The sequence below is a fragment of the Oryctolagus cuniculus genome, chromosome 4 (genome assembly GCF_051225735.1).
Source record: "Oryctolagus cuniculus isolate XC-2025 breed Fujian yellow rabbit chromosome 4, ASM5122573v1, whole genome shotgun sequence".
In the NCBI taxonomy this organism is placed as follows: domain Eukaryota; kingdom Metazoa; phylum Chordata; class Mammalia; order Lagomorpha; family Leporidae; genus Oryctolagus; species Oryctolagus cuniculus.
This window is the reverse complement of record NC_142870.1, coordinates 141,268,295-141,294,083: the sequence shown is the minus strand read 5'-3', so window position 1 is coordinate 141,294,083 and position 25,789 is coordinate 141,268,295. Positions and strand designations below refer to the sequence as shown.

The 25,789-nt window shown below is 48.9% G+C and overlaps 1 protein-coding gene across 1 annotated transcript in view; it reads left to right on the top strand.

Annotated features, from left to right (window-relative positions):
* Positions 1–25,789, top strand: part of CLSTN2 (calsyntenin 2) — a 578,785-nt gene that overhangs the window by 516,476 nt on the left and 36,520 nt on the right. The window contains exon 9 of the mRNA XM_002716578.6: positions 22,256–22,418. Within this exon, the coding sequence (XP_002716624.4) occupies positions 22,256–22,418 (163 nt within the window). The remainder of the gene's footprint in view (positions 1–22,255; positions 22,419–25,789) is intronic.

Here is a 25,789-nt window from a genome sequence, read left to right as displayed (position 1 = left end):
AGGGATCTTAGAAAAAACATGATTGGGCTTGTTACAATTTTAGTAGTGACCTAATTTTTCCATCTATACGAACAAAAGTGTAACTTGCACATTGCAGCAGGATTTCACAGCTGGGCTATGATTTAAAATTATTTTAAGTCAGTTTATTTAAGTAAAAGTGGGCTAATCTAGAGAAAAATATTAAAATGATAGTAGAAAAGGTATGTAGACTTGCTCATTTATGTTACAAATACTTCCTCACACGCTGCCACCCAGCAGGCCTTGCCCTGGAGCCTGGGGATACAGCAGTGAATGAAGTGGATGAAAACCCTGGGCCTCTGCAGGTCCTGGAAAAGCACTTGATGAAAGAAGTTATCCACGTGGCTCATAAATGCATGAAAAGGCACTCAACTGCATTAGACATAGGGGAAATGCAAATTTCAAATCCACAGTGAGCTACACTAAACATTCATCAACATGCTTTAAAAAATTATGAAGACGTTTAAGAAGAGACAATGGCAAGATTTGGCAGGAATATAGAACAAGTAGAAATCTTATATGTGGCTTGTTGGTAGAGATTGATATGGCCACTTTGAAAAATTATTTGATGATATGTACCAGAGCGGACCCAATGGTTTATTCCTAGTCACCTACCTAGCAGGTGCACACACCCGCTCACAAAAAGTGTTGGGGACATGAGTAGGTCTCTGGTGCTGACTGACTGAGCTGAAACCCATTGATTCTAGAGTGTTCTATAAAATGGAAAATATGATGTTGTCCCTGTCTTTGAGGATGGTGGCTTCCTTTCACTGAACACAACTTTTCTGAGTGTGTGCTGTGTTCTGGAATTCATGCTGGGCAGGAGGAATGTAGGTCTAAATGAAAGATGACCTTTACTCTTTCAAGAAGACAGTCAACGGCCAGACCTCCTGGGTCTTTTGCACTTGGCTCTTCCTGGTTTGCATTTTATAATGTTGCTCTCCTTCATGGGAGCAGGGTTCATGTCTGTCTTATTTCCTTATCACTCAAGACTAGAATGATATCCAGTAATAGGCACTCATTGAAGGAGCTCAGTAAATATATTCTGGGCAGATGGATGGATGGATGCATGAATGCATGGATGTGGAGACATGGATGGATGGATGCATGGCTGGAAATATGCATAGATGCATGGATAAATGAATAGATGCATGGATGGATGTGAACAGGATGTGAACGTACATGGGAAGAGCTCAGGAGTCTGTAAACAAACTGTGCCACTGGAGGAATATTCCACAAAGAGCCTAACCAACCCTTTGCATCTCCATCAAGATCACTCACCAGCAGTTTGAATTGCTAAAATCAACCATGGACTTTGTTTTACTTAAAACATAGATTAATATTTTAGGAGAACAAGGTTCTAATTTACAACCAAGACCTTTTGTTTAATCAGAAAAAGGAAAAAAAGGAGCCCATGAACATCATTGCCTTGCTCAGGTTTTCCCATTGCACTCCTGACGGGGTTTACCTCTTTGGCCTTTAATTATTCCATTCCCTCACAGGGCTTTATCTCTGACACTTTGGGATGAAAATGTGATTTGCCATTCAGAGGTTTCAGCAAAAATCACATTCAAGTCAGCAAATTGAGAGTCTGATAAAGGAACAGAGGGTTGGGACAAGGCTTCAAAAGGACGCTTCTAAAGTGTTCTTAATTAAATCGGTGTTATTATTTAGGAAGGTGGAGAATCATTGACATGCATTACAGGCTTTGCCTGTAATCTCCGTCGGGCTGTTCTTGTAACTGCAGCATTCCTCATGCAGTCTAAGTGCGAGGTGACAAGTCTGCTTCTTCTGTCAGGTATCTTGCCAGCAGCACCCATTGTAGAGCCTGCTTGGTACTAGGTATCAACTACGATCTGTGCGTGTGACAAATAAATCCCTAACACATCACAGGCAGGCTGACGTCACTCACTCATGCTCTAACAGAAGATGAAGATGCCCAAGGAACAAGCATCAGTCAGCCCGTCCCCGCCGGGATCGGCCCCGGGTGCTTGGCCTGCATGCACACTTCCAACAGTGTGTCATGAGGACTCATCTCACACATGTCACAGGTGGCAGGCATGAGGCCCAGAGAGTTGAAATGGCTTGTCGAAAGCCACACAGCTCCTGAAGTGCTGTCTCTCCAACTTTGCCACACGATGGCGTGCAGCAGACCACATTGAAGGGTGTTAAAAGGGCCATCCCCCAAATGAACTATTAGATGACTCAAGGATGGTGTCTTCTGCATCGCACTCTATCTTTTGAATACCCAGTTTTCTGTCTGGATTCCATTCTCCTTACTAATAGTTGTCTCTTCATTTTATGAACATACGAAGACCATGTGAGTCATCAGGTTTCCTCTTTGCAGTGGTGGCCACAAAGCTTAGAATTGTCTGTGCTCTCTGCTAAAGAACATAGGTGCTCTCGGCAAACATTTAAGCCACAGCCCACATACACCCTTCCAAGGGTTCATCTTGACTTTTGTCTTATTCTGAGGCCCCAGAAAGAAGAGCCAGAGGCACACATTTCGGAGTTTCTCCTCTGTGGTTGTGAGTGCAAGCCAAAGATGTGAGAGTGTTGGGTAGAGAAGAGAGGGAAGAGGGAGATGACTGAAAGGGTGTGTTATCAAGCTGAAGAGCTGGTAATCAAGTTCAGCTGATTGTTCCTCCAAAGCAATTATTAGCTAATCACAAGTAGCTGATGTGTCTTATGTGAGGGGGGAAGGGAAAAGAGGTCATCCAATGGAGCCTGTCTCCCATTGGCCCAAGATTTCTCCCACAAGTCTCAACTTCCCTGCCATGTCTCTGGGACAACCAGGGAGCCCAGCACAACAATGGAGTGAGGTGACGCTGACTGGTGCCTCTGGGGAGCCCATCCTTGGGCAGCAGCTGAGTGGATCATGCAAAGTCATTTTCCAAGAAGGCAGCTGGAGCCAACTAGAGGCACCGCCCAGATGATGCCAATATCTAGGGTAGCCCAGAAAGGTGTAGACAGACTTTCTGACCACATTTTCCCTTCCGCAGCTTGTATTTCCTGAGTTTAAAAGAAAAAAATCTTGTATCGATTGTGTGCACATGCCACGTTCAGTCTGCATCGGATGGGTCAAGGTATCAATAAAATTCAACAATTGTTTGCTGTGCACTAATCCAGCTCCTTCAGTAGGAGCTCCATTCTCCAGGCAGTCTTTCTCCTTTATCCCCTGGAGTGCCCCCAAGAGTGGCCAAAGTGGGTACTTGAAGACAAATTGTCACAACCAGTAGCTGTTGTCACCGTCTGTCTACACAAGGTAGCCTTGAGTGCACTGTCACGTGCCAAGTATACTGCTTTTGTTTTCTGAAGTACTTCCTCTCAACCGTATTACATCTGTCATTGGAAGTCCCAGGAGGGTACAAGGACAGTATGTCTTTGGAATCTCCAACACTTTGTTGGCATTGTGAGCACTTAATGAATGGTTTCTGCACTCAACCAAATAATTCACAATGATTATATTAAAAATAATCATTTGGGGAACATTGCTCAACACTGCACTGCACTGCCTGGCTTGCCGTGTTTCATTCTCTCAACAACTCAGCTCTCCAGCTATAGCTCAGTTTTATAATCTAACAAGGAAACCTGATCTCTACAGCTGTGGATTTTACTAGAAAAAAAGCTTTCTATGCCTGACTCTGAAAAGGCACGGAACCCCTAATTTGCTGAGCTGGTGGTCTTGTGATGCTCCTCTTTTTCCTGAGTCCCCTGGTCTCGAGGTTTACCTTTCCAACTGCATGACTCACAGCCCCATCTACTGACTACACCTAAAATGGTCCACCTGTCTGAACACAGCAGCAAGGCATCCTTTAATTGCCTAATGTCTTCAGGGTCCCTAATGTGTAATTAGTTTGCCTGGACCTTGCAACTTAATGGTCAGCCAAGAACGTGAGATGGTGTGTGCCTTTGGCTTGGGCATTCATTCCCTTTCTGGGCTGAGACTCTGAGAACCACACCCTAAGGAACAAAGAACCACCTCGGTGCTGAGCTGCACCTGTGGCTTGGGGTGCATTTTTGGGGGTGCATTTGTGGCTTGGGAGGGGCATTTGGAGAGAGTGTGACCACATAAATCAGGGCAGCTGTGCTCACTGGCAGAGTCGCCCTGGGCGTAGGTGGTAGGGGTGAGATTTCTCGCTGAGTGTCTCTGATAGGCCTCCTTTGATGCCTGAAGATCTGCCTCTTGCCATACCTGGGGTAAAAATGCAAAGGTTCTCATGGAGGGGGGTGGGGGAGGATATAGCTGGAAATGGGGGCTGTTCATGGGGGAGGTCAGGGGTGCCCAAGGAGGAGCTCAGGAATTCAGAGTCAGCTTGTGAGACTCTGGACTCCTCGCTGACCCACTCAATGTGACACATGGACATGTCTTCCAATTGAGTACCAGAGGCTGTTCCCCAAACCAGCCTTGCTGGTAACTGTTTAAGGGCCCAGAGAGCATCTGAGAATGAGAACACAAATGAAGCAACATACAAAATATGCATATATATATATACACACATATATATGTGTCATGTTCATGAAAAGAATGCATATGGTTAAAAAATGACATGGATTTCAAAAAAATGGACCAAAATAAGCTTATCTTTTAATTCCGCTTTCCATGAACTTTTTGAAGTACTCTCAGATACCCACAGAAGAAAGGCACATTTGAAAATTACTCAGAATATCTGTGGGAGGGAGATAAGCTTGATGACATAGATGGCAAAGCCTGCCATGGATGCAAAGCAAGCTGTTCTCGAGTCACGGATCTGTAGGAAGGGTTATGCTAAAGCTTGAGGAATTAGGTATGTGTTCCTGACTCACTGTGTTGGACCTGTTCTCTCCTTTCCGGCATTGGATTAGTGTTGTGTTCCCAGTGTTGGTCTGGTTTTCATGTCTGCTGAGTTGGTTGGAGAAGCCAGGCAAGGAAGAAAAGTTCTGTCTAGACTGTAGAGAGCTGGGTCCTGCCCCCATTCACCTCACCCCATAAGCCGCCTCTGATGAAATCACTGCACTTGTGCAGAGCATACTGTTTTCATTTGTAGAATATTCACCCACCTGTTCTCCTGGAGAGGCTGAAGAGAAAATGGGATAATGTTGTAGAGTCCTCTGAAAATAATAAAATATGATTTCATTAATGGAAGATGATTAGTGCTGTTGCCATTAATGATGGCTATTAAAAATCTATTAATACAAATTGATGTGAAATCTGATGAGGAATGAGGTGAGTATAAATAAATAAATATGATCTAAATGAATGGGTTTAAAGGCAGTAATTATGTTGATTAAGTACCAGTCTTGTTCTTCTTCTGTTGAGTGTTGGGGTGAAGGAAGGAGCCCCTGGCACTGTTGACTGGAGTGAAATCAGCTGTGGAGGCAGCCAGGCCTCCACCCTGCACATTTGGTGCCCAAAGCAGCTCACCCCCAGTCAACCACCCTCCTCACCCACCTTGCTCCAGTTCCCACTCACTGTTTCAACTCTCTGTGTACCAGCTGGCTGGTATTGCAATGCCTATGATGTCATTGCTTCTTCCTCAGGCTAAGGGACTTTGGTTCCAGTCCATTCAGGAATGTTGGCAAGAGCAGTCCATTTGCTCTGATGCTCTTTAGAGGTCATTGGCTTCCCTGACCACAGCACAAGCCCAAACACTCCATGTCCATCCTCCAACAAATCTACAGGGGTAGTCTTCCCTGGCTGGTCTGGAGGCTGGGTACAGGCAATGGGGACACCCCGGAACCAGGTCCTTAGGGTGGAAATAAAATGCTTCAGAAAGCCTCCTCTCCTCTCCCCAGGCTGTCCCCCTCCCACAGTGCCTAGCCCCACTTGACCAGCAACAACACCTACACAGACACCCTGTTCAAATTCACATCCCATCCATGCTTGTTTGCTCTTTCTTGAGTGATGGTACCACATAGGGGCTTATAACAGAGCGTCTCACATTTTAATGTGCTTGCAAATCACCTAGAAATCTCATTAAAATGCAGTCAGATGCAGAAGCATCTCTGATGCCTCTGCTGTTGGTTGATGGCCCACAGCTGGAGCAGCAAGGGTTTCCAGGAAGGCTGTAGACACAACCTCATTGTGTGACCTTGGACAAGTTATTTAACCTCTCCGAGTTTTGGTCTATCTGTAAGATGGGAAAAGAGTAGCACCAACTCCAGGAATTATTGGAAGAACTAAATAAGGTAGTGCATCCCAGGTTCTAAGCCCATGGTGTAGCACAGAGCATATGAGAAGGGACTGGACTCCTGGTGCTGGGTGCAGGGGGATAATACAGGAAGCCTTCTCCTAAGAGGGCCTTTCCCTGGGGAGCATTTCAGTGAATCAGAAGAGCAATCTCGGGCCCAGCACTGCCTCAGCCCGAGGTCAGACAATTCTACACCTCTAAACGGAGAGCCTGTCAGCAAACACAGAGCATTGGACTAGCTGAGCAAGCAGTGGGAGGTACAGAGGCCTGTGTTTGCATGAGGGGTGTACAAAGCAGAGCTGATGATGCGTCTACCATGCAGGGCAGGACCCTATTCCCACACAGAGGTGATCCATGAGCACTTCAGGCAAGGTCATTTCTTATTCAACAGCCTGGGGAGGCTCAGCCAGGTGAGGTGTTCTCTGCTTATATACAGGAGGCTGGTGGTCATGGGTTATACATGAGGAAAATTCTTCCAAATATTGAGGAAAGTCAGAGATCAGAGCCCTGGGTACCTCGCTTCAGTGAAGGAATTTGGGGCAGGAGCAGAGGCAATGGAATAAATGGAGCTGGTCTTGGAAGATTACTTGGGTCTTAGCGGGGAGGGGAGTGGGGTACATGAAAGAGTCTAGGACAAAGAGAGGGCAGAAATCAGTTTGTGCAGAGAAGCAATGACAATGGCCTGAGCAAGATGGATGTGTTGGTTTCCTACTGCTTCTGTATAAGCTACCACACTCTTTGTGACTTCAAACAGCTCAAATCTATTGTCTTATCTTTCTGGAGGTCCAAAATCTACAATAGACCTCAGAGCTAAAAATCTAGGTGCTAGAGAGGCTGTGTTCCTTCTGCAGGCTCAAGCGGCACACTTGTCCCCTTGCCCTGCCAATTTCTGGTGGCAGCCTGCATTCCTTGGCTCACAGCCCTTCCACCTTCCACATCAGCCACTGCATCACTCCAACCTTGCTTCCACCTTCACGTCACCTCTGACTTGGCTGCCCCCTCCCCGCCACCTCTTTTTACTTGCAAGGATTCTGGTGAGCTCATTGGGCCCACCTGGATGCTCCAGGATGACCCAGGCGTCTCAAGAGCCTCCACCTGGTCACTTCTGCAAAGTCCCCTCTACTCTGTATGGGACCTACTTTGGGGATCAGGACATGGACTTCACTGGGGACCATTCTGACTACACAGTGGGCGAAACCACTCCCCAGGATTTTGTTGGAAATGCAGCTGATTAAGGATGTTCATAAAAAGAACAAAATTCTTCTCCAAGGGTTTGGGTTAGAAGGAAAAAGAGCTTCTCAAGACTTGGCTATACTGGCTCATTTGTGTGGAGAATTCTACCCCCATGCAGGGGGTAAGGACCCACAACGCATGTGGCAATGTGGTGGGGCCTGCTGTAGAGCCCCCCCCCCTTCCAGAAAAGAGGCAGGGGAGGCAGCTCACAGGTAGTGAGAACCTTGGAAGGGCACTATTTGCCTCATAAACCTGTAAAGTCCCTTGAACCTCAGGCATCCACATCAGGGCTCTCTGAAATAATCTGAAATCTGGGCCTCCTCCCAGCTTCTGCCAGACTCCAGGAGAGTGAGTCTGCAGAGCTCCAGCCTCCTCCGCTTCCTCTGCCCAGAGCAGGTGGAGCAGGCAGCCTGCACCAGCTCCGTGCGTATGCGAATGGATGAGTGACTAATGCATTAAGTGTGGTTTGTGGCCCTTTTGATGGGAGGCTTTGCTGTTGATGTTTTCGTCGCTAGAGAGATCATCCTTGTAAAAGTAGCACTTCCTGAATAAATGCAACACTCACAGATTATGATTATTCTCATATGAATCTGAAGACTCATACACACACACACAAAAAAAAAAAAAATAGAAAAGATGGCGCCTACTACCTGGCCACTTGGTGAATGATGGGAATTCGGATACCACTTGAGCACATTTATGTTCCTAGCCTTACACTGGGGTCCCAAGGAGATGAAAACTCCTGCACTTGGGCTTTCCCAGCCCTGTACAGAGGCTTTGTGAAATCAGGACCCAGCCCCGCAGAGCTGTAACAAGAGTGATGGCTGAGCCACCTCCACCTCACTGCACAAGGAGGGCCCCTCATATTTTCACTTTCCAACATCTGCAATCAGACAAAAGCTTGGAGCCGGTGTGCACTCTGCCTGTTGTGAGCACTTCTGTCTCTGCTGAGTGACTGACCAGAACCCGGGCACGGAGTGGGGCAGAGAAAGTTGGTGTTGGGCATGTTCTTGTGTCTGGGGGCTTGGTTTTGGTTTTGTTTGGAGTAGAGCGGGTTTTGCTGGATTTTCCCCAGCTCCCCAAAGCTCTGTGTGGGACCCCAAACCCAGCTGTGAAAAATCCCTGTTAGAAAATATCCCTCACAGCCTGGGGGTGAAGCTCTTGGATGTTCTAACGGGTTCAGAACTGCAACTACTCCCTAAAGATGTCTACAAATCCCCCGAAACTGAACGGACTGCCTTGTAGCTCAAAGAAAGTCCCCAGCTGCACTGCCGTGGAGCTCCAAGCACAGGCAGTGAGCTCACAAGCCCTCCCTCAAGGTCCCAAGACATGCAAACAAGCCTCTCCATGGAAATCTCGCCCTGCTGCGTGGCAGGTGACTCAGACGGGCTGCAGCTTCAAGTCCTTTCTGGAGCAACAATGAGATGCTCATGGCACAGCCCCCCGACAGCATGAATGGCAATGGAAGCTCCAAAGCCCACCAGAGCAAGACCTGTTTGGGGAGCACAGGTGGTGCAGGCCCTGCCCAGGGGACTCAAGAACTTCCCCGTTAAATGCCCATGTCCTGTACAGCACGACCAGGGAGCAGACGGGCACACAGCGAGCCCAGCAGATGTGTGGCTGAAAGGTCTGAGCCGCAGAGTGCCTGGCTGATGGAGCTGGCAGCTCAAGATGTCCCCCGTGAGCTCGGGGGTGCTGACTTCGCAGGAGGAAACCCTTAGCCTGTTCCATTCCAAATCAGTTCACTTTTCCAAAACAGACAAACTTATTATTTGGATTTTTCAAAGGAGATACATTTGCCAGCCCTGAAACATGAGATATGTCCACAAAATTGTAATTGTTTCTCTGAAGATATTCACTGAGATTCCTCTTTTTTTTTTTTTAAATGTTTGTTTATTTCTACCTACTTGGAAAGCAGAGAGATAGAGAGAGAGAGAGAGAGAGAATCAATCTTCCATCCTCCAGTTCACTCCCCAAATAAGCACAACAGCTGAAGCTAGGCAAGGCTGCAGCCAGAAGCCCAGAACTCCATCACGGTCTCACACTTGGTAGTAGGTACCCGAGTCCTTGTTCCATCATCTGCTGCCTCCCAGACACATTAGTAGCGAGCTGGACTGGAACCAGAGGAGCTGGGACTCAAACCAGCACTCCAGTACAGGATGTGGGCATCCCAAGCAGTGGCTTAATCCTCTACGTTACAATGCGCGCCCCTGTTTTTAATTTTGTACTATGACTCTAATAGCCATGTAAAATTATTTATGTGCCAGGGACTTGGTGAGGGAAGCGGAGTGGGGGTGGGGGGCAGCAGTGGACTGCAGTGAGTGTGGCCCAGATTGTGTGTTGAGAATGCTGGGAGCATGGGGCTTCTGCTGGAACACTGTAGGGGAGGACAGAAGCCCATGCCAGGGCCATGAGTCAGGGAGCAAACACCCAGAGCTGTCCCTTTGGAGCACACCCTATGTGCACTGGTATTCTGCAGTTTTGTGTGTACTAACTTAGTCCTTCCACACAGCCCCATGAGAAGGGGACACTATAATTTTCTCTGTGAAGGAGCTGAGGCACAGAGAAGGAACATGACTTTGCTGAAGTCACACAGGAAGAGATTGAATCAGAATGGGAACCCACAAAGGGCTGGCACCAGAGCCTTGGCAATGGGATGGACTGTAGACCCTCTCCAGGGTTGGATTGGGCATCCCCACAGGTTTGAGTCAGGCAGAGCGCAGTCCAGCTCAGATAACTCCAGGGTATGCTGATAGCAGAGGGAACAGGAGAAAGCAGAGGCTCCTATCTCCCTGGCTCTGTTCTCCCAAGCCCCTCCTTCATTCTCTGTATTCCAGCCCTGGGCTGTGGCACCTGCTGGTCTCACTGCCTTTGAATGCTCTTCCCTGCTTCAGCCTGTTTGCCCCCTCTTCATCACCTTTCCTCCCATCTTCATCACCAGATAAAAGCTCCCTGCTACAGGCTCATAGGGTGCCTATACCTCGATGCATAGTGTTTGTTACAGAAATAACATTACACATTTTTGCATATGTTATTTTCTGCCTGTCTCTTAAAAGAACAAAGGCTATCTTGGGTCACTTTATATATTCAGCACCAAACATTGACCTTGACCTACAGTAGGTACCAGCCATTGTCTGTTGATCACATTGTCTGAAGATCGCATCTTCCTGCAAGATAGCCATTGCACCCATTTTACGGATGAAGAAACTTGCACTTGGGAGGTTTCAGGAAACTCACTCCCATTCACAGCTATCCGAGTAGAGCTGGCATCTCCCAGGAGCTGGCTCCCCTCAAAGCCCTTGCCTCCCAGTGGGAAAGCTAGGAGGTGCTGGTAACCCTAGATGTGCATTGAAGCAGAGGCTGGTGATGCAACTCACATCGGCTCCTCCTTGGCCAGCATCTTACTGGGACGGACCTGAATCTGATGACCTGTACCCTGCTTCCTTGTCCCCACAAAGCTCTTCTCTCCCGTCCAGAGCCCTACTGGGGTCCTGATTGCCTTTTTCCTCAGATGCTCAGCACTGGTGAGTGTGCTGGACTCCCCACTGGGAAACTTCCCAGCTGCACCCTTGTGACCCCCTTTTCTAGGGGAGCCAGTTCCAATGTCGCTGGCTCTGCTGATAATCATATATTCATCCACTCACTCATTCAGTCTGTCAACAAGTTACCGAGGAGCTCCCACATCTTTACACTGTGCCTTGAGAAGCTCACAGGCTTCTGTGAGAAGAGCAGAACTCAGAGGACGAAACGCTTGTTGAGGTGGATTTGTTCTGAGACGAGGAGCATGGTGGAGGCAAAAGGCACAGAGTCACCACACAGACCCTGGGAGCTGGGTGAAAGCAGGCCAGAGGTGAGCAGCCTGCAGACTCATTTATTTCAGTTGGTACAGACGCTTATATAGCCAAGGCAGCCAATCCGGTCAAGGGGTGGTTTATGCCCTAACCATTCACAGCCTGTTGCCAGGCAGTTTCCGAAGCCATCCAATCACAGCCTGTTGTTAGGCAGGCTCCGTTGCCATGTGGTTTCCAAAGCTATCCAATCACATCCTGTTGCCATACAACCCACAGGGACAGGCAACCATTGAAAAAAACTAATAGGACAATTAAAGTTCTCTTACAAAGACAGAAAAACAATCATATGCCCCCAGACCCACAGCTTGCTTTGACTTTGGTCCTTTTCACTACCTATTTTCTTACTTTTGATTCCCAAGGGGTCAGCCCAGCTAATAAACACTGGGGATCCTTTCCATCCCAGACCCAATCCCCTGTGGTTAGGTAGAAAGACCCCCTGACAGGAGAATGGAAGGGACCACACCCTCTGCTAACCAAGGATCAAGGATATGCTTGTGTCTTTCCAGAGAATGTGGGACAGCCCACTGGGGTATCAGCCAGAACATCAAGCCTGCAACTGAGAGTCCGCCTTGTTAGCAGACGCACCTGCCCTATCATCCTACCCTGAGAAACTGCCCATAGTCACATCCATTACTGCTTTATACCCCACAAGCTCTGGTCAGCCACTCGAACGGCCCACATCCTGCGTGCAGTCATGCCATTCCTGATTACCATTGTTCCTCATTCCTACCCCCATCTGAGCAAGCATTCCTGTGGTCTCCCATTTTGAGCGCTGGTTAAGTCAATGACAGGTAAGATTCCCTAGGGGACAACCTAAGACAGGCACAGCCACATACGGAGACCACATGGAAATGGGGTCAACAATGGTACGGCCAAGAATCATGCCTCTCATTGCTCAAAAATAAACAAAAAGGAGGAAATGTGGTGGAATGAGAAGGCCATGCCAAGATGGCCACTGACAATGGAGCCTGCCTGGCAACAGGCTGTGATTGGATGGCTTTGGAAACTGCCTGGCAACAGCCTGTGATTGGTTAGGGTATAAACCACCCCTTGACCGGATTGGCTGCCTTGGCTATATAAGCTTCTGTACCAACTTAAATAAACGAATCTGCAGGCTGCTCACCTCTTGCCTGCTTTCACCCGGCTCCCAGGGTCTGTGTGGTGACTCTGAGCCTCTTGCCCCCACCATGCTCCTTGTCTCAGAGTGAATCCACAGCAACAGACGCTGAGCACCTGCACCACACCCTAAACCCTCACATTCAAGGCCATTCCCAACTGGAGGTAGGCGCCCTGCTTGGTCTTGGTACAGTAGTATGTGCCCAGGGAGGGAACAGACAAGGAGAAACAGGCCCTTTCCACACTGTCAGATGTGAGACGTGTGCTTCCCAGGCTAATATACTATCATGTTTGTTCCTTACCTGGGCCACTGCAACCTACAGCAGGCAGCTGTGTCTCTGTAGCTCTGAATTTGCACCCAGGAATATCAGCTAATGTTCACTGGCTCCAGGTGGATTCCTGGCACATCCTGGAAGCAAAATCCATGAGCAGGAAGGAAGCAGGGTGGGCAGATGGGTGGAAGAGAGGCAGTTTTCTTTGGGGGAATTGAGGATTCTACATGCACAGGAGAAAAAAACAGGAGGAAACCTATGAGTTGGGGCAGGCAGGACAGGGGAGGTGAGAGACCACCAGAGCATTTGTCAGAAAATCTTCCGATTTGGTTCACTGTCATGTTCCCAGTCCCTAGGAAGGACCTGGGCCGTTGTGGGTACTCAGTAAACAGGTATTGGACAAATTGAAAGCACTTCACAGCATGTGTCTTGTGGATGTTTCTGTTGCAGGTGATATTCATAGGGACTCCTCGGGAGGGAAAAATAAATAAGATCCAAATATTTGGTGAAGTGGCTGCCCTACTCCCACCTCCTTCCCCACCTTAGTGTATTCAGTTCTCTGAGGCAGGTGGGTCTTGAACCCAGCGACACCAGAAGCACCTGCAGGGCTTGCTGAAACACAGCTGGCCAAGTCCCACTCCTGCTGGGGTTCAAGGTGAGGCTGGGGGCTCTGCTTTCTAGTAAGTTCTTGGGTGATGTTGATACCCCTGGGCCAGGGAGCACTCTTGCAGAACCACTGCTCACATGAAGCCTGCTGAGATGGCCAATGAAGCTGTTCTAAAATGCTTTAGACTCTGGACCCCTTTGTTCACAGCGTAACTTGCAAAGAGGTGTTTTCCAGAATCTTAGCTTGGAAAGGGAACCTGGAAAGGCCCCCAGGAGGGCATTGCCTTGAGTGACAACAAAGGAGTGGTCTCGCTGTCTCTCCTGCTGGTCCTGTTCTTCCTGGCTCCTGCAGAAGCTAGGTGCTGGGAAGGCACAGCCCTGCTTTGCTGAGAGCAGATTTCCCACCCTAGCCTCAGGCTCCCACGTCAGCACCTCCATGCCTTCCTCCAGGGGGCTTCATGGAATTTGCACACGGGTCCCACCCTGGGTGAGAGGAGGCATTTGAACTAGATGGAGACTGACGTGTACCTTTTAATCCATGACCATGATGAGTGGAAACTCTAAGGGACCTGCCATGGGTGACACCCAGGGGTGAGAAAGGAGGATCTGATGGGTGAGAAAGATGAACCAGCTGATGACAGGGACAGAAATCACAGCATGGTGCCAGGATGCCAGGCGGACCATCAGTGCACCTAACAGGGTGTTGAAATAAATGCTTTAAACCCTTGTGCTAAGCTGTGCTTGGTGCACACTCTAAGCACAAACGGCAAAACAACTTTGCAGGATTGTTTAGGGGTTCTGCCCAAATGATGCTCAACCAAATTTCAATTGCGGGTGGCCTCTCTGACACAGGTCCTGAGTCAGCAGTGGCCTTCTGATGGGAGGCTCAGCAGGCACTTTCCAAGCTGTCACCATCACCTTCCTCTGAAAACACTCCACACTTCTCCCTGCCATGTCGGAAGTGCAGGCGACCTCCTGGGAAGATCTCAAATAGATCTGCAAATAAGAGTGGCTTCTTTGTCTTGGCACCAGGTTGACGTTGGCACTGCCCAACCCCTCATCTTTCTCATATTCCAAAACGGTGGCTCAAGGCCAGATGGCCTGGCTCGTCCCTCCTCCGTGAGAACCTGATTGGTGTGGTCTCCGTCTTCCTGGTTCAGTAGCTCTGCAGTTCATGGGGTGAAGCTCACTTTTGAGCTACGCTTCAAGTGTGTCCTGTGGAGCAGGGATTTAGGTAGCTTGCTTGTCTGACTGTCACACAGGCTCGGGCTGTGGAAGAAACAAATGGCTGTCTAGAGTGCAAGGCGCTAAAATATAGAGCGACAGGAACCTCAGGGTGCCAGACAGAGGCCTTGAGAAGCCAGTCCCCCTCCCTGGCCCCCACATACCTTCCAGTATATTTGTTGGAGTCTGTGATTCTGGCACCCAGAGACTCCATTCATTCTGCTCTATCATCTCATCTATCTTCCAATTACTAATTCTTCTGCCAGCTTTCTCACCTACATTTCACCTATTGGTTGATGTATTTTTATTTCAAAATCATTACTTCTATTCTCAGAATTTTTTTTTCCAAAATTGCCCTTCCCCCTCTCCCTTTTCATTGCTGCATGTTCTATGGTTGCTGGTATGTTAGTCTGAGCATGCGAGTGTCTACTTTTTCTCACACCCGCATCAAAGACAGCTAGCTTTGTCACTTCTTACCCTGAGCTCATCTCTGGTAGGCATTGCCATGCACAGGGCCCAAGTGTGGCACCGTCTCTAGTGAGCGGTTTGAGTTTGCCTTTGCTAAGGACCCTAAAGTCTGCACAAAGACATGTTTAAGTCAGTCTCTGAGTTTCAGAATTCCACATCGTGTGAGCTGATCGCCTTTGGACCCGACGCCCACGCACACAGTAGACCTGGGGCTCTAACTTTCCACTGCAGCCCAGGTCAGCGGCAGCCTTTGTCCCGGGGCCCAGGCAGCAGGCTTTGTGCAAACATTCCAGCCCCTCATTCTTTTGTGCAGAGGCCTTGATCTCCATCCCTGTCTCCTCACCAGCTTTGAAACTCGCAGCCCCTCCACACCACCAAGTGTCAACTCCCAGGTGTGGCTTTGCTTTCTTTGCTTCTTTTACCCAGAGTTCCTGTTCCCAAATTTTGCATTTTTGTTTTCCTCTGTTGTTATTGTTGCTCTTGTGTTTCACCCAGCGTTTCAATGCATTTGGAAATGGAGAGGGGTTCTGTTCTGGGATCAGGCTGGAAATACGTGCTGAGCATGGAATATGCCTTGGCTCAATCCACACAACACCAGTGAGCAGATACTCATCATGCTCACTTCAGAGAAGGCAGCCAGGGCTTAGGAAGGTTTGATTTTTTTCCCCTAAGTCCAGGACATGATTTCTCAAAAACTCATAAAGCAGGTGCGATACCTAACACCTTACCTACAGACTTGGCCTGCATTGACTGCCTCCATCCCCTCCTTCTGCTGCCCTGCCCACCTCCTCCTGCCTCAAGCCCAGGGCAGTCAGTCAGCAGCAGGCTGCTCACACTCATTCCACTGCTCTCTCCGCATTCCACTGCTGCAGATGGTCCTCTCTCCCTGCTAAAATGTGGTCCACCTTGCAATCGCCTGTCCCGGACACACTTTCTCCGTCAGCCAGCCCCTCCCTGCATCTCTTTGCCCTCCCCAGGGTAAGTGCTGGGTATTCATGAGGGTAGAGAGGGAGACTGGACAAGAGAGAAGCTTCATGTCAGAACTGGACAGCGCAGTAATTAAAGACAGGGGAAGAGCAGAGGGAATCCACAGCAAGGCCCTGTGTCCTGGCCTGGATGTTACGTTCTACAGCACTGTTTGTTGAGGCAGGAACACAGGAGAGGGGGCAGGTTTAGCTGGAACATGGAAAATGTTGAGCCCCATTTTGGACACAGTGAGTTGGAAGTGCCCCTAGAACATCGGGTGGCATGGAGGTGGGTGGGATCGGGGTGGTGGTGCTTGGGGACAACATGACACTCAAGCCTACCACTCAGGAGACGCCTCTGTTCCAGAGCCTGACTCAACAGTCTGGATGTGTGAAGGGGACAGGACATGAGGCCGTGACAGAAGCTCTAACACCCAACAAGATGGCAGGTTCCCTGGGACAGAACCAGATGCTCTCTTTCATACGCTGACCTCACTTCCTCCAGATATGGACCCAGAAGTGAGATGACTGGGCCGTATAACATACCTATTTTTAGTTTTTCAAGGAACTGCTATCTGTTCTCCATGATGACTGAACTACTTTACATTCAGCATGTCAAAGAGGCACCTGCACTACATGTTGTTTGCTGTGCTGTGCACAGAAACCAAGACACAGAATCAACCTAGGCATTTGTCTCGGTGGATGAATGGATAAGGAACATGTAGCATATACACGTGGTGGAATATCATTCAGCCATGAAAAAGAATGAAATCCTGACGTTTGATGTAAGATGTGTGGAACCAAAGATCACTATATGAAGTGAAACAAGCCAGACACAGAAATATAAGTACAACCTATACTAATATATGTAACTTAAAAAATGGTCACTCCAAACCTAGAGTAGTGACTAATAGAGGCAGGAGGTAGGACTATATGGTGGAGGTAAAGGGTTTGATGTTCCACAGCACAGTAGGACGACTCAAGTTTGCAATAGTTACAGTATTCTTTGTGAACTGGTAGGCTCCAAATACACAGAAAAGATAAGGAAGGGGAAAGGCTAACTGCCTGATGGGACCAGGTTTTTGCTGTGTGTGTATGCTGAAATGTTGCAGCATATCCCACTAAAATGTACAAATAATAAAGTATCACATGTGAATCCAGAATCTAAAGAATGAAAAGGAAACAGTGCCATTTCCTCCCATTATCACCTAAAGGCACCCGGGGCAGGAGAGCTCCTCCTTCAGGGGTTGTGGCAAGGGTGAAATAGCATCAGAGGATCAGGAAAAGCTGCTCCAGTGTTGAGAAGTTCGGTCCAAGACTGTTGTCATGACAACCACCCCACCCCACTCAGAAACCCCCAGACTTCCTGGTACCCACAGAGAAAGGCCAAGTCCTCAGTCCTGACTTCCAAGTCGTTCCTTGAAGCCACATCTCGCACCCCTCACCACGGGCTCTGCGTCTTTGCTCTTGCCCGCCCTCCCAGTAGCATCAGATGCCCCATCCTCCTCCACTGGGTCAGGCTGGCTCTCAGCACAAACCTGTCACCAGTGAGCGTCCCACTCTGTTGCAAGCCTTTTTGTTAACTCTGTCACTGCACTGGAAGCTCCACAGAGGCAGGTGCTGCTTTTGGTTCACAAAATCGAAATGCATTCAGGCAATGTCTAGTGGAGTGGATGAATGAGTGAATCTGCAACATGCCCCAAACCTCTGATGACAGAGAAGACGGACAAGTGAATGAAGGAGCAGGAGTTTTTCCACTTCGTTTGCTTGGAATTTACTTCTCAGCATCTATTCCCAATGCAATCTTAGTCCTTGAATCTCACTCTAAATTCCACCGTCTCCCAGCTGGAAGGAGTGTCTCCATTCCCTGGCACCTTGCAGTGCCTTGTACCTGGTCTGCAGCACTTACCTCCATTCCCAATACATTGGAGTATTTTGTAGACTCGATAAACCCCACCCATTAGGTTGAAAATCTGGAAGTCAAAAGACCTATCTGCCAGCACTAGTAGATAAATTAGTTGGTAAGTGAATGTATCTCATGTTGAAAAGTTGCATTCAGGCCAGCGCCATGGCTCAATAGGCTAATCCTCCGCCTGTGGTGCCGGCACACCAGGTTCTAGTCCTGGTCGGGGCACCGGATTCTGTCCCGGTTGCCCCTCTTCCAGGCCAGCTCTCTGCTGTGGCCCGGGAGTGCAGTGGAGGATGGCCCAAGTGCTTGGGCCCTGTACCCCATGGGAGACCAGGAGAAGACCTGGCTCCTGCCTTCAGCCACAGTGGCCATTGGAGGGTGAACTAATGGAAAAGGAAGACCTTTCTCTCTGTTTCTCTCTCTCACTGTCCACTCTGCCTGTCAAAAAAAAAAGTTGCATTCAAAAAATACCTGCATTAATTGGGGAAACCAAGTCAGAACTTCCAATCTGGCCCTCTCTAGGGCATTTTGGATGAGCCTGCCAACACAGAGAACTTCTCACCCAAACTCCTGTTCCTCTCATAAGCGGTTTCCCTGGCCCCTGACTCACCCTGGAACGCCAGCCCACTCCTGAGTCAGACTGCTCTGAACACTGTCTGCTACCTGTCTTCAACATTCATTTCTGGGTCTCTGGTCTCTGCCTCACTAACGAGCTAAATTCACAGCCAAGGCTGCCCAGCTTGGGAGCACCAGCAGGTGTTCAGAAAGTGAAGTATCTTTGCTCTAAGTGAGGCCCGGGGCTTTATCTCAGGGGATGGTGTGGGACTTGGTTGGTGCAGCTGGATTCATCAGTGACTGACGAACACTCAGGAATTCCAGCTCCAGGAAAGGCCACCATGCCTGTGTTCCTTCTTTTCTTGAGTGAATCATGCATCTCCATGTTAGTTTTGGCTGTCCCCTGGCCTGGTCATGTTTCCATCACTTCTGGTGGGATTCAGTGCTGGTCTCTTCCTGATCATAGACTCACATTCATGAAGTCCTAATTAGGCATTTGCTTTAGCGGCTGTCTTCGATTACTTCTTGGTGGGAGACATCTACAGTGCCAAGCCTAGTACATGCTAGAAGACTAGATTCCCTGTTAGGGGCTCACTGGGGCAGCCCTCAATCTTTCCAACCTCAGAGGCATAGCTCGGGCTGGTCCCCACTCTCAGAATTCCCTCCTTGTGATCCTGAAGCATGTGAATGACATCGTCTTGTGTGACCCAGGCTAAAGTGAGATAAGATGTCACCTCTCTCCAAATGCCAAGATTTTACTTTTGCTGTTGTTAGTGGTGGTGGTGGTGGTGGTTATTGGGAGGGTGCAAGGCCTGAGCTCTCCCACACACTGTGGGTAGGAGGATAAATAGTCACAATCTCTGGCAGAAAAAGGAATTAAGGATATGTATCAAGAGCCTCAAAAATATCTCCAAATTTTGATTATGTTTTTGGGAATCTTTTCTATGGATGCCATCAGAAACACTAACAAATACTTATGCAGAATAAACACATTACAGCAGGATTTATAATGCCCGATACCTAATCAATGCACGATAAGAAGATAGTTAACTGTGGTCCAGTATGATCATACTATACAGCCACTCCACTGAAATCTGTGGAGACATTTTAATGCTAACGTTGAAGAACCATGGAAACTTTCTAATTGTTACACAGGGGGCTCCAAATATGCCTTTCCCTACAGCTGCTTCACAGAATATTGATAGGAATATTATCAATACTAGGTTCCATTTTTCAGTAAGGTTGAAAAGCTGTTGGAGTTTGCAGCTGCTGAAGGCTGTGGACATGGCCCATGAAGATGGGAAATCCTACCCCCCAAAAGAGAAGCCCGGGGTATAGGGCCACTGGTTTTTCTGGGGGGCATCACAGCTAGCGAGAGAAAGCCTGGTGGGAAATGTGATGCTGAGAGGCCCACTGCGGCTGTGGAGCTCTGGGATGATTTCACTTCCCCGGAAAGGGTTTGCATTGTCCTACAAAGCTGTCAAGTGTCGTGAAAGAAAGGAAGGCAGAGGACCGTCCTCCACCTGCTCCGGCAGCTACGGAGCCCACTGAAGCCTGGCGTGGGCATGCCTTTGACACTGAGAGGGCGGGGAGAGGGGCCAGGATGGGGAGCTGCCTGGTCCCTGCTCTGCCTCAGGGATACAGCAGGAGGCACCACACCATCACCACTCCCTCCTGACCCTGGGCTGGCCAGAGGTTCCCAGATGCTTCTGAAACACCCCCAGGACGTCACCCATATTCCAGGTTGCCCTGCTGCTACCTGCCCTTGCTCACCAACCACCTCCATGGTGCTCTGGCCTCCCGGGTTGTGTGCTTCATTCAGTTCCTCTCCAAGGTTTCCCACCCTTCCATGTGCCCTGGATCTTCAGGGCTTCCTCTGTGCCCCACTCCAGTTGCAGGCCCAGCTCAAGAGCCCTGTTTTGGGCCAAGGTGCCAAGCAGTTGACGGGTATACACTGAGTCAGGGTCCCTGAGTCGGTGAAGCCAGCCTGTGCCCTCCTGCTTACTGTCCGAAGGCCCTGAAATATTCATCAGGCTTTATCAGGCTAATGGGCTTCAAAAGAAGCAATTTTCTGAGACATGAGAGAGGACAATATAAAAAGAACATTAAGGGAAAAATTCTTATTCCAAAATGAAAGAGAGAAGATCATTTAGCATCCCTGTTGGTGTTATCTATTCATGAGAAACAGCACACTGGATCCGGAGTGGGATGGGATGGGTGGGGGGGCTTTGATGTCCTCACCTCAGGGTCACCTTCATGCAAACAGCATCTGTCTCCCTGCCGCCCATGTCAGGGGCAAGGGAGGGAGAGCATGTGCGTGAGGGACTTTACCGCGGTGGACCTCGTGCAGTGCAGGGGCTGGAGCAGGAGAGAGTGGGAGAGGGAGAGTCAACACAGGGCACCAGGCTCCTATCTGGCTTCCTTTATGCCTCCGGCCTCCCTTCCCGAGATGGTCTTGGTCTGGTCATGTTGCGTGCGGCCAGCCCCTGGAGGGCAGCAGCCGTGACTCGCCCTAGTCCTCTGCATAACTACTCACCTGGTGAGGTTCACCAAGGTTGGGGTTGTTTCCCAGCCCTGACACCGGAGTCCTGTGTACAAGGCTGTGCGGGGGTGTGTGTGCGGGAGTCCAGGCCAGGAGAGCCTATCTGTGCCTGCCCTGCCTCCCATGTGCACCAAGACGGGGTGAAGCTGAACCCGCAAGGGCGGACTTATCTCCCTGGGAATTTGTTTGGCTTGAGTGGAAAGGCCATGGGGTTACACCGGCTTCACAGAAGCCTCACAGCGGGGGTAGGGAGCCTTTTTCTGCTGAGGGCCAGTTGGGTATTTGTAACATCTTCCGGCCCTACAAAACTATCAACTTAACAATTGGCCTGCTGTACACTGATGGGATTTGGAGTCTAACTGTCGTTGCCTTGGCAGAGCAAGACCAAATAATTTTGCAGACCTCACGTGGCCCATGGCCCAGACACTCCCCACCCCTGCAAGTATGAACAAAAGAATTGGGACTTCTGGTTCTTCCACGTCTCCTCCTTCTTCCTCTTCCTTCGTGCATTGCACTCTCTCCCCCTTTCTAACTTCTGATTCTCTTCTTGTTCATCAACTCCTTTCCCTGTCCCCTCCCCTCCCCTCTGTCTTCATCTTTATTCCCACTTTCAAATTAGCACTGTCTTCTTGCCCTCCCAGCTAGTCTTAAACTTAGAGAAATAACTTCAATCAAACCTTTGTTCTCTACTAATGAACTAAGAAGTTTCATACAAAGCAATTTAAGCCGATGCTCCCACCTGGCCACCCAACATTGGCCAGCCTACATAGCTGCTAATTGTGTGACTGAGATGATCTTCCCACAGTCACGACAGCCATCAGCCCTCAGTTCTATATCCAACCACAGACGGAGAATATTCTGTAAATGAATCTGCGCTAAACACATATAGACTTTTTTTCTTGTCTTTGTACCCCAAACAATCCAGTGTAGCAACTATTTACATAGAGTTTCCATTGCATTAGCTATTATAAGTGATCTAGAGGTGGTGATTTAAAAGTGTGTGGTAGGATGTGCACAGGTTATATGCAAATACAGCCCCATTTCATATCAAGGAGGGGAGCATCCACACATTGTGGTACCTTTAGGGGGGTCCTGAGGACAACTAGAGTTGTCTGATTGTTGGATTCTCCGGGGCTCCTTTCTCATCATTTGACAACAAGCTTCTGTAACCTCAGTGTTTGTCAACCGTGGTATATTCCTGAGTGCTTTGTGATAAAAATTGTTGAGCCCAAAATGTCCCCTCCCCCTTTCCTAATTAAAATAAGAATTTGTTTGGTGTTGTATTACATATTCAATTTTAAGTTTGCTTCTCTTCTTTTTCATTAGATTTGTGACAAAGAGTGGCATTACTATGTCATCAATGTCGAGTTTCCTGTGGTCACCTTATACATGGACGGAGCAACATATGAACCATACCTGGTGACCAACGACTGGCCCATTCATCCATCCCACATAGCCATGCAGCTTACAGTCGGTGCTTGTTGGCAAGGTAACCCCAGCTGGAGCCTTCTCTCTGGCCCCCAAAAGACCCTAAGGGTGAGACAGGGAGAGCAAGTGGTGCGCGAGTTTTCCAGAAAACAATGTACTAGATTTTACTGATCAAACAGAACTTACAAAAAAATTAGTATTCACGGCTGCACTAAATCTGATTTTAGATCAACACAAGCAGTTCCACAGTTGCCTCTGAGTTGCTAATGTCTTGTCGTTCTGACGTCTTACCTGGTTCCAAACTGGGGCTGTATGGAGACGAAGCTGAATGTAGAATCTTCTCTCCAAGCTTCCAGTTGACTCTGCTGAGCGCTGGGCTGATCTGGAGTCAGGGATCTCCCTTTATCCCCATACGAGTTCCGGGCTGTGGGAGGCAGCCTGTCCAAACTATGAAGCCACGGGGAGCCACTCTCCAGGTCAGCTCAGCCCTGCACCCCGTCGCTGGTCTCTGGGAATAGAAGCCCTTTATTGCCTTCCCACCGGGAGGTCTGTGGTCCCTTCTGACTTCCTGAGCAGCTGCCTCTCTCCCAGGCCCAGGCCAGGCTCCTCTGTGGAACCAGGAAAAGCAGCTCTCCAGGCAAGCATGTGACCTGTGTCACTCACTCGGGTCTGCCAGAGTCTTTGTTTCTGCTTCCTTGGGGGCAGGGGTGCTTTCAAGGAAAAAGAAAACCCTCCCCAAATAAGCAGGTGAGTGTGTTGAGATATGACCCAACCTTGTGCTGCTGGGTTCTGTGAAGTTTAGCAATGTTTGTGGCTAAGGATGGATAGTTCGTCACGGAGAGCTGCGGGGAGAGGTGAGAAACAAAGAGTCGAGGGAAGATACAGGGGTGAGGACCTGCTGTCCGAGTGAGCTGAGAGTGATGAAGACTGAGTGCTGGGGAAGCCCCATACCCAGAGCGTGGGGAGAAGAGCATATGGGGTCACCTGGGAGCAGTATGGATGCAAAACCCAGAAGGTCAAGCATGAAAGAGGTAAGGGAGCAGAAGGTGCTTTGGAGTGAAGGCCACCAGCTTGATGCCTGGCATGTGACACATTTCAGTAGAACTTGGTGGTGAGAGGTTCTTCAGTGTGGCAGGCTTCCCCAGGATATCGGGAAGGAGTTTGTGTCACCTGGCAAGCGTCCACCCAGGGATTAGCATGGCAGGGCACCAATTCAGAGGTTGCACAGGAATCATTAGCCACTGGGCATGGCTGTGCTAGAGTAACGGCCCTCTGGTGTGGCTCTGTGTCCTAGCTGAATGCTGTCACCAGCTGTGGCTATTACTGAACATAGCCTGGAGAATGGCCATAAGAGGTCTCTGGCCCGTGTCCCCCTTGTAAAGAATTAAGACAATGGCTTTGAATCAGCTAGACTAGATTAAGCTGTGCTTCAGTGACAAGCAAAGCTCACCTCTCAGTTACTCAGAAGAATTCTCACGTCGTATTCACTGCTGTGCTTGTTCATGAGCTTGAGGACACAAGCTGACACACAGCCGCAGGGCTGGGCCCCTGCAAAGAGGAAGCGAGAGTGTGGCCATGTGTGCCCAAGTTCCCAACGCTTCCACCTATACAAGTGATGCCGTCACTTTTAATTCACTTTTGTTGGCTAAAGAAAATCACACAACCACACTTAACTCCAACAGGGTGGGAAGTGGAATTGTTCCAGAATATTTATGGAAGAAAACCTGAAACTATCTGATGAACAACACAGTCTGTCTACCTGGTCAACAGAGATACATCTGACTCTCCTTCCATGTAAAAAGAATGTCCACCCTCCTCTAGAAGAGACAGCACGAAAGTGCCACCTGCTACAGGTTCCAGCCTCAATGTCTAACATCTCAGAGGCTCCATAGGAGGTCCAGCAGTGGCTGATCTGACAACTGTGTGTTTATAGGACAAATCACTTGCCATGACCACAGTCACCAACCACCACCATGTCCAACACCACCAACACTCACTCACACACACACACACACACACACAGCACTATACAACAATGGAATGAGGTAGAACAACCGACTAACCCTTGCACTAAGAAAGGAAGAATTAGAGAAATGTGACCATGTTTAGTCCATAGGGAGTCTGAAATCCCTTAGGCACGTGCTGTAGGTGGGGTCTTCTGCGTGGCCTTGGTTGTGTCCATTGAGATACATTTCTTCTCTAGTGTCCCTTCGGGCTGCTACTGAGGAGGGCATGGTCACTCCATAAAGAACAACTCGAATACCAGGGTGCTTCAGAAAGTTCAGGAAAAGTAGAATCAAAAGATAAGTTTACTTTGGTGTAAAAATGTTTGAAATTTCTGCATGTTTTCCATTAAGTAGTCTCTCCATTTTTTGAAGACTGCTCATATGTATGGATTTCAAGGATTTTTTGAACCAAAATCAACTTAAGTCCTTTTTCCACAAACTATTTTAAAGTACTCTCTTATTATATCTGATCACAATTTATTTAAAAGCCATTCAACAAAAATGATTGCAAACAGGACACTCATGTGTGTGTTTATTTTTAAGGAATGTGGTAGACAAGGTAAATACTATGGTGTTTGGCAAGTATTTCTGGCCTTCTTGCCGAATGGATGCCAGGGCTGCTCTCGCTCCGAATTAGATGTGCTCATCTGACTTGCTTGGAACACTGGAGTGCGAGTGAGTGGAAGGACCTTATATCATTCCCTGGTGGAAACTCAGCAGCCAGTGTCGGAAGGAGGCCCTTGATATAGTTGGGGTGGAGGTGGGGGGGCGGAGGGTAGACAGTTAACAGTTCAGTGAAAAATTGGTGTTAGTCCCAATCTGTGGATGAGGAAACTGAGGCTCTGAGGGGGGCAGACGCTTGCCCCATGCTGTGCCCTCTCGCTGTGGCCACTGCCCCCTGCTGTTTGTTGGCCACTTTGCTGACGCGATCCTGTGTTTGGGATGATGTGGATGGATGCAGATGCTGCCAACTCTTGGCCTCCTGCGACAGATGACAGTCTTCTGATGAACTCCCATGGGAACACTCCGCTCCCCTGGCTGATCCCTTACTATCCACTCCCTGAAGTGACGCACCCCAGGGAACTATGAGAATGAGTTTAGACTTTAGAGTCAGAGAAATCTGAGTTCGGGTCAAATCCCCGCCCTGCCACTCACCAGCTGTGTGGACCCCTCAGGGTCCTTCCCTGAGCTTCTCTTCTTATCTGTAAATAAGAGGGGGCCCTACCTCAGGGGGTTATCCTAAGGATTAGGTGCCTGGCACATCATGTGTGTGGCATCTTTTACTTGAACGAGTGCGTGGGTTTTAAAGCATCTGCTGTCGCCTCCTGCACCTCTTTCCCTGTTCCTCCACCTAACCCAACACTGCAGGCCATGTGTAAGCCCTGGGCATGCTCTAGCAAGTGGTCCTGTGTTCCCGTGGCTCTGG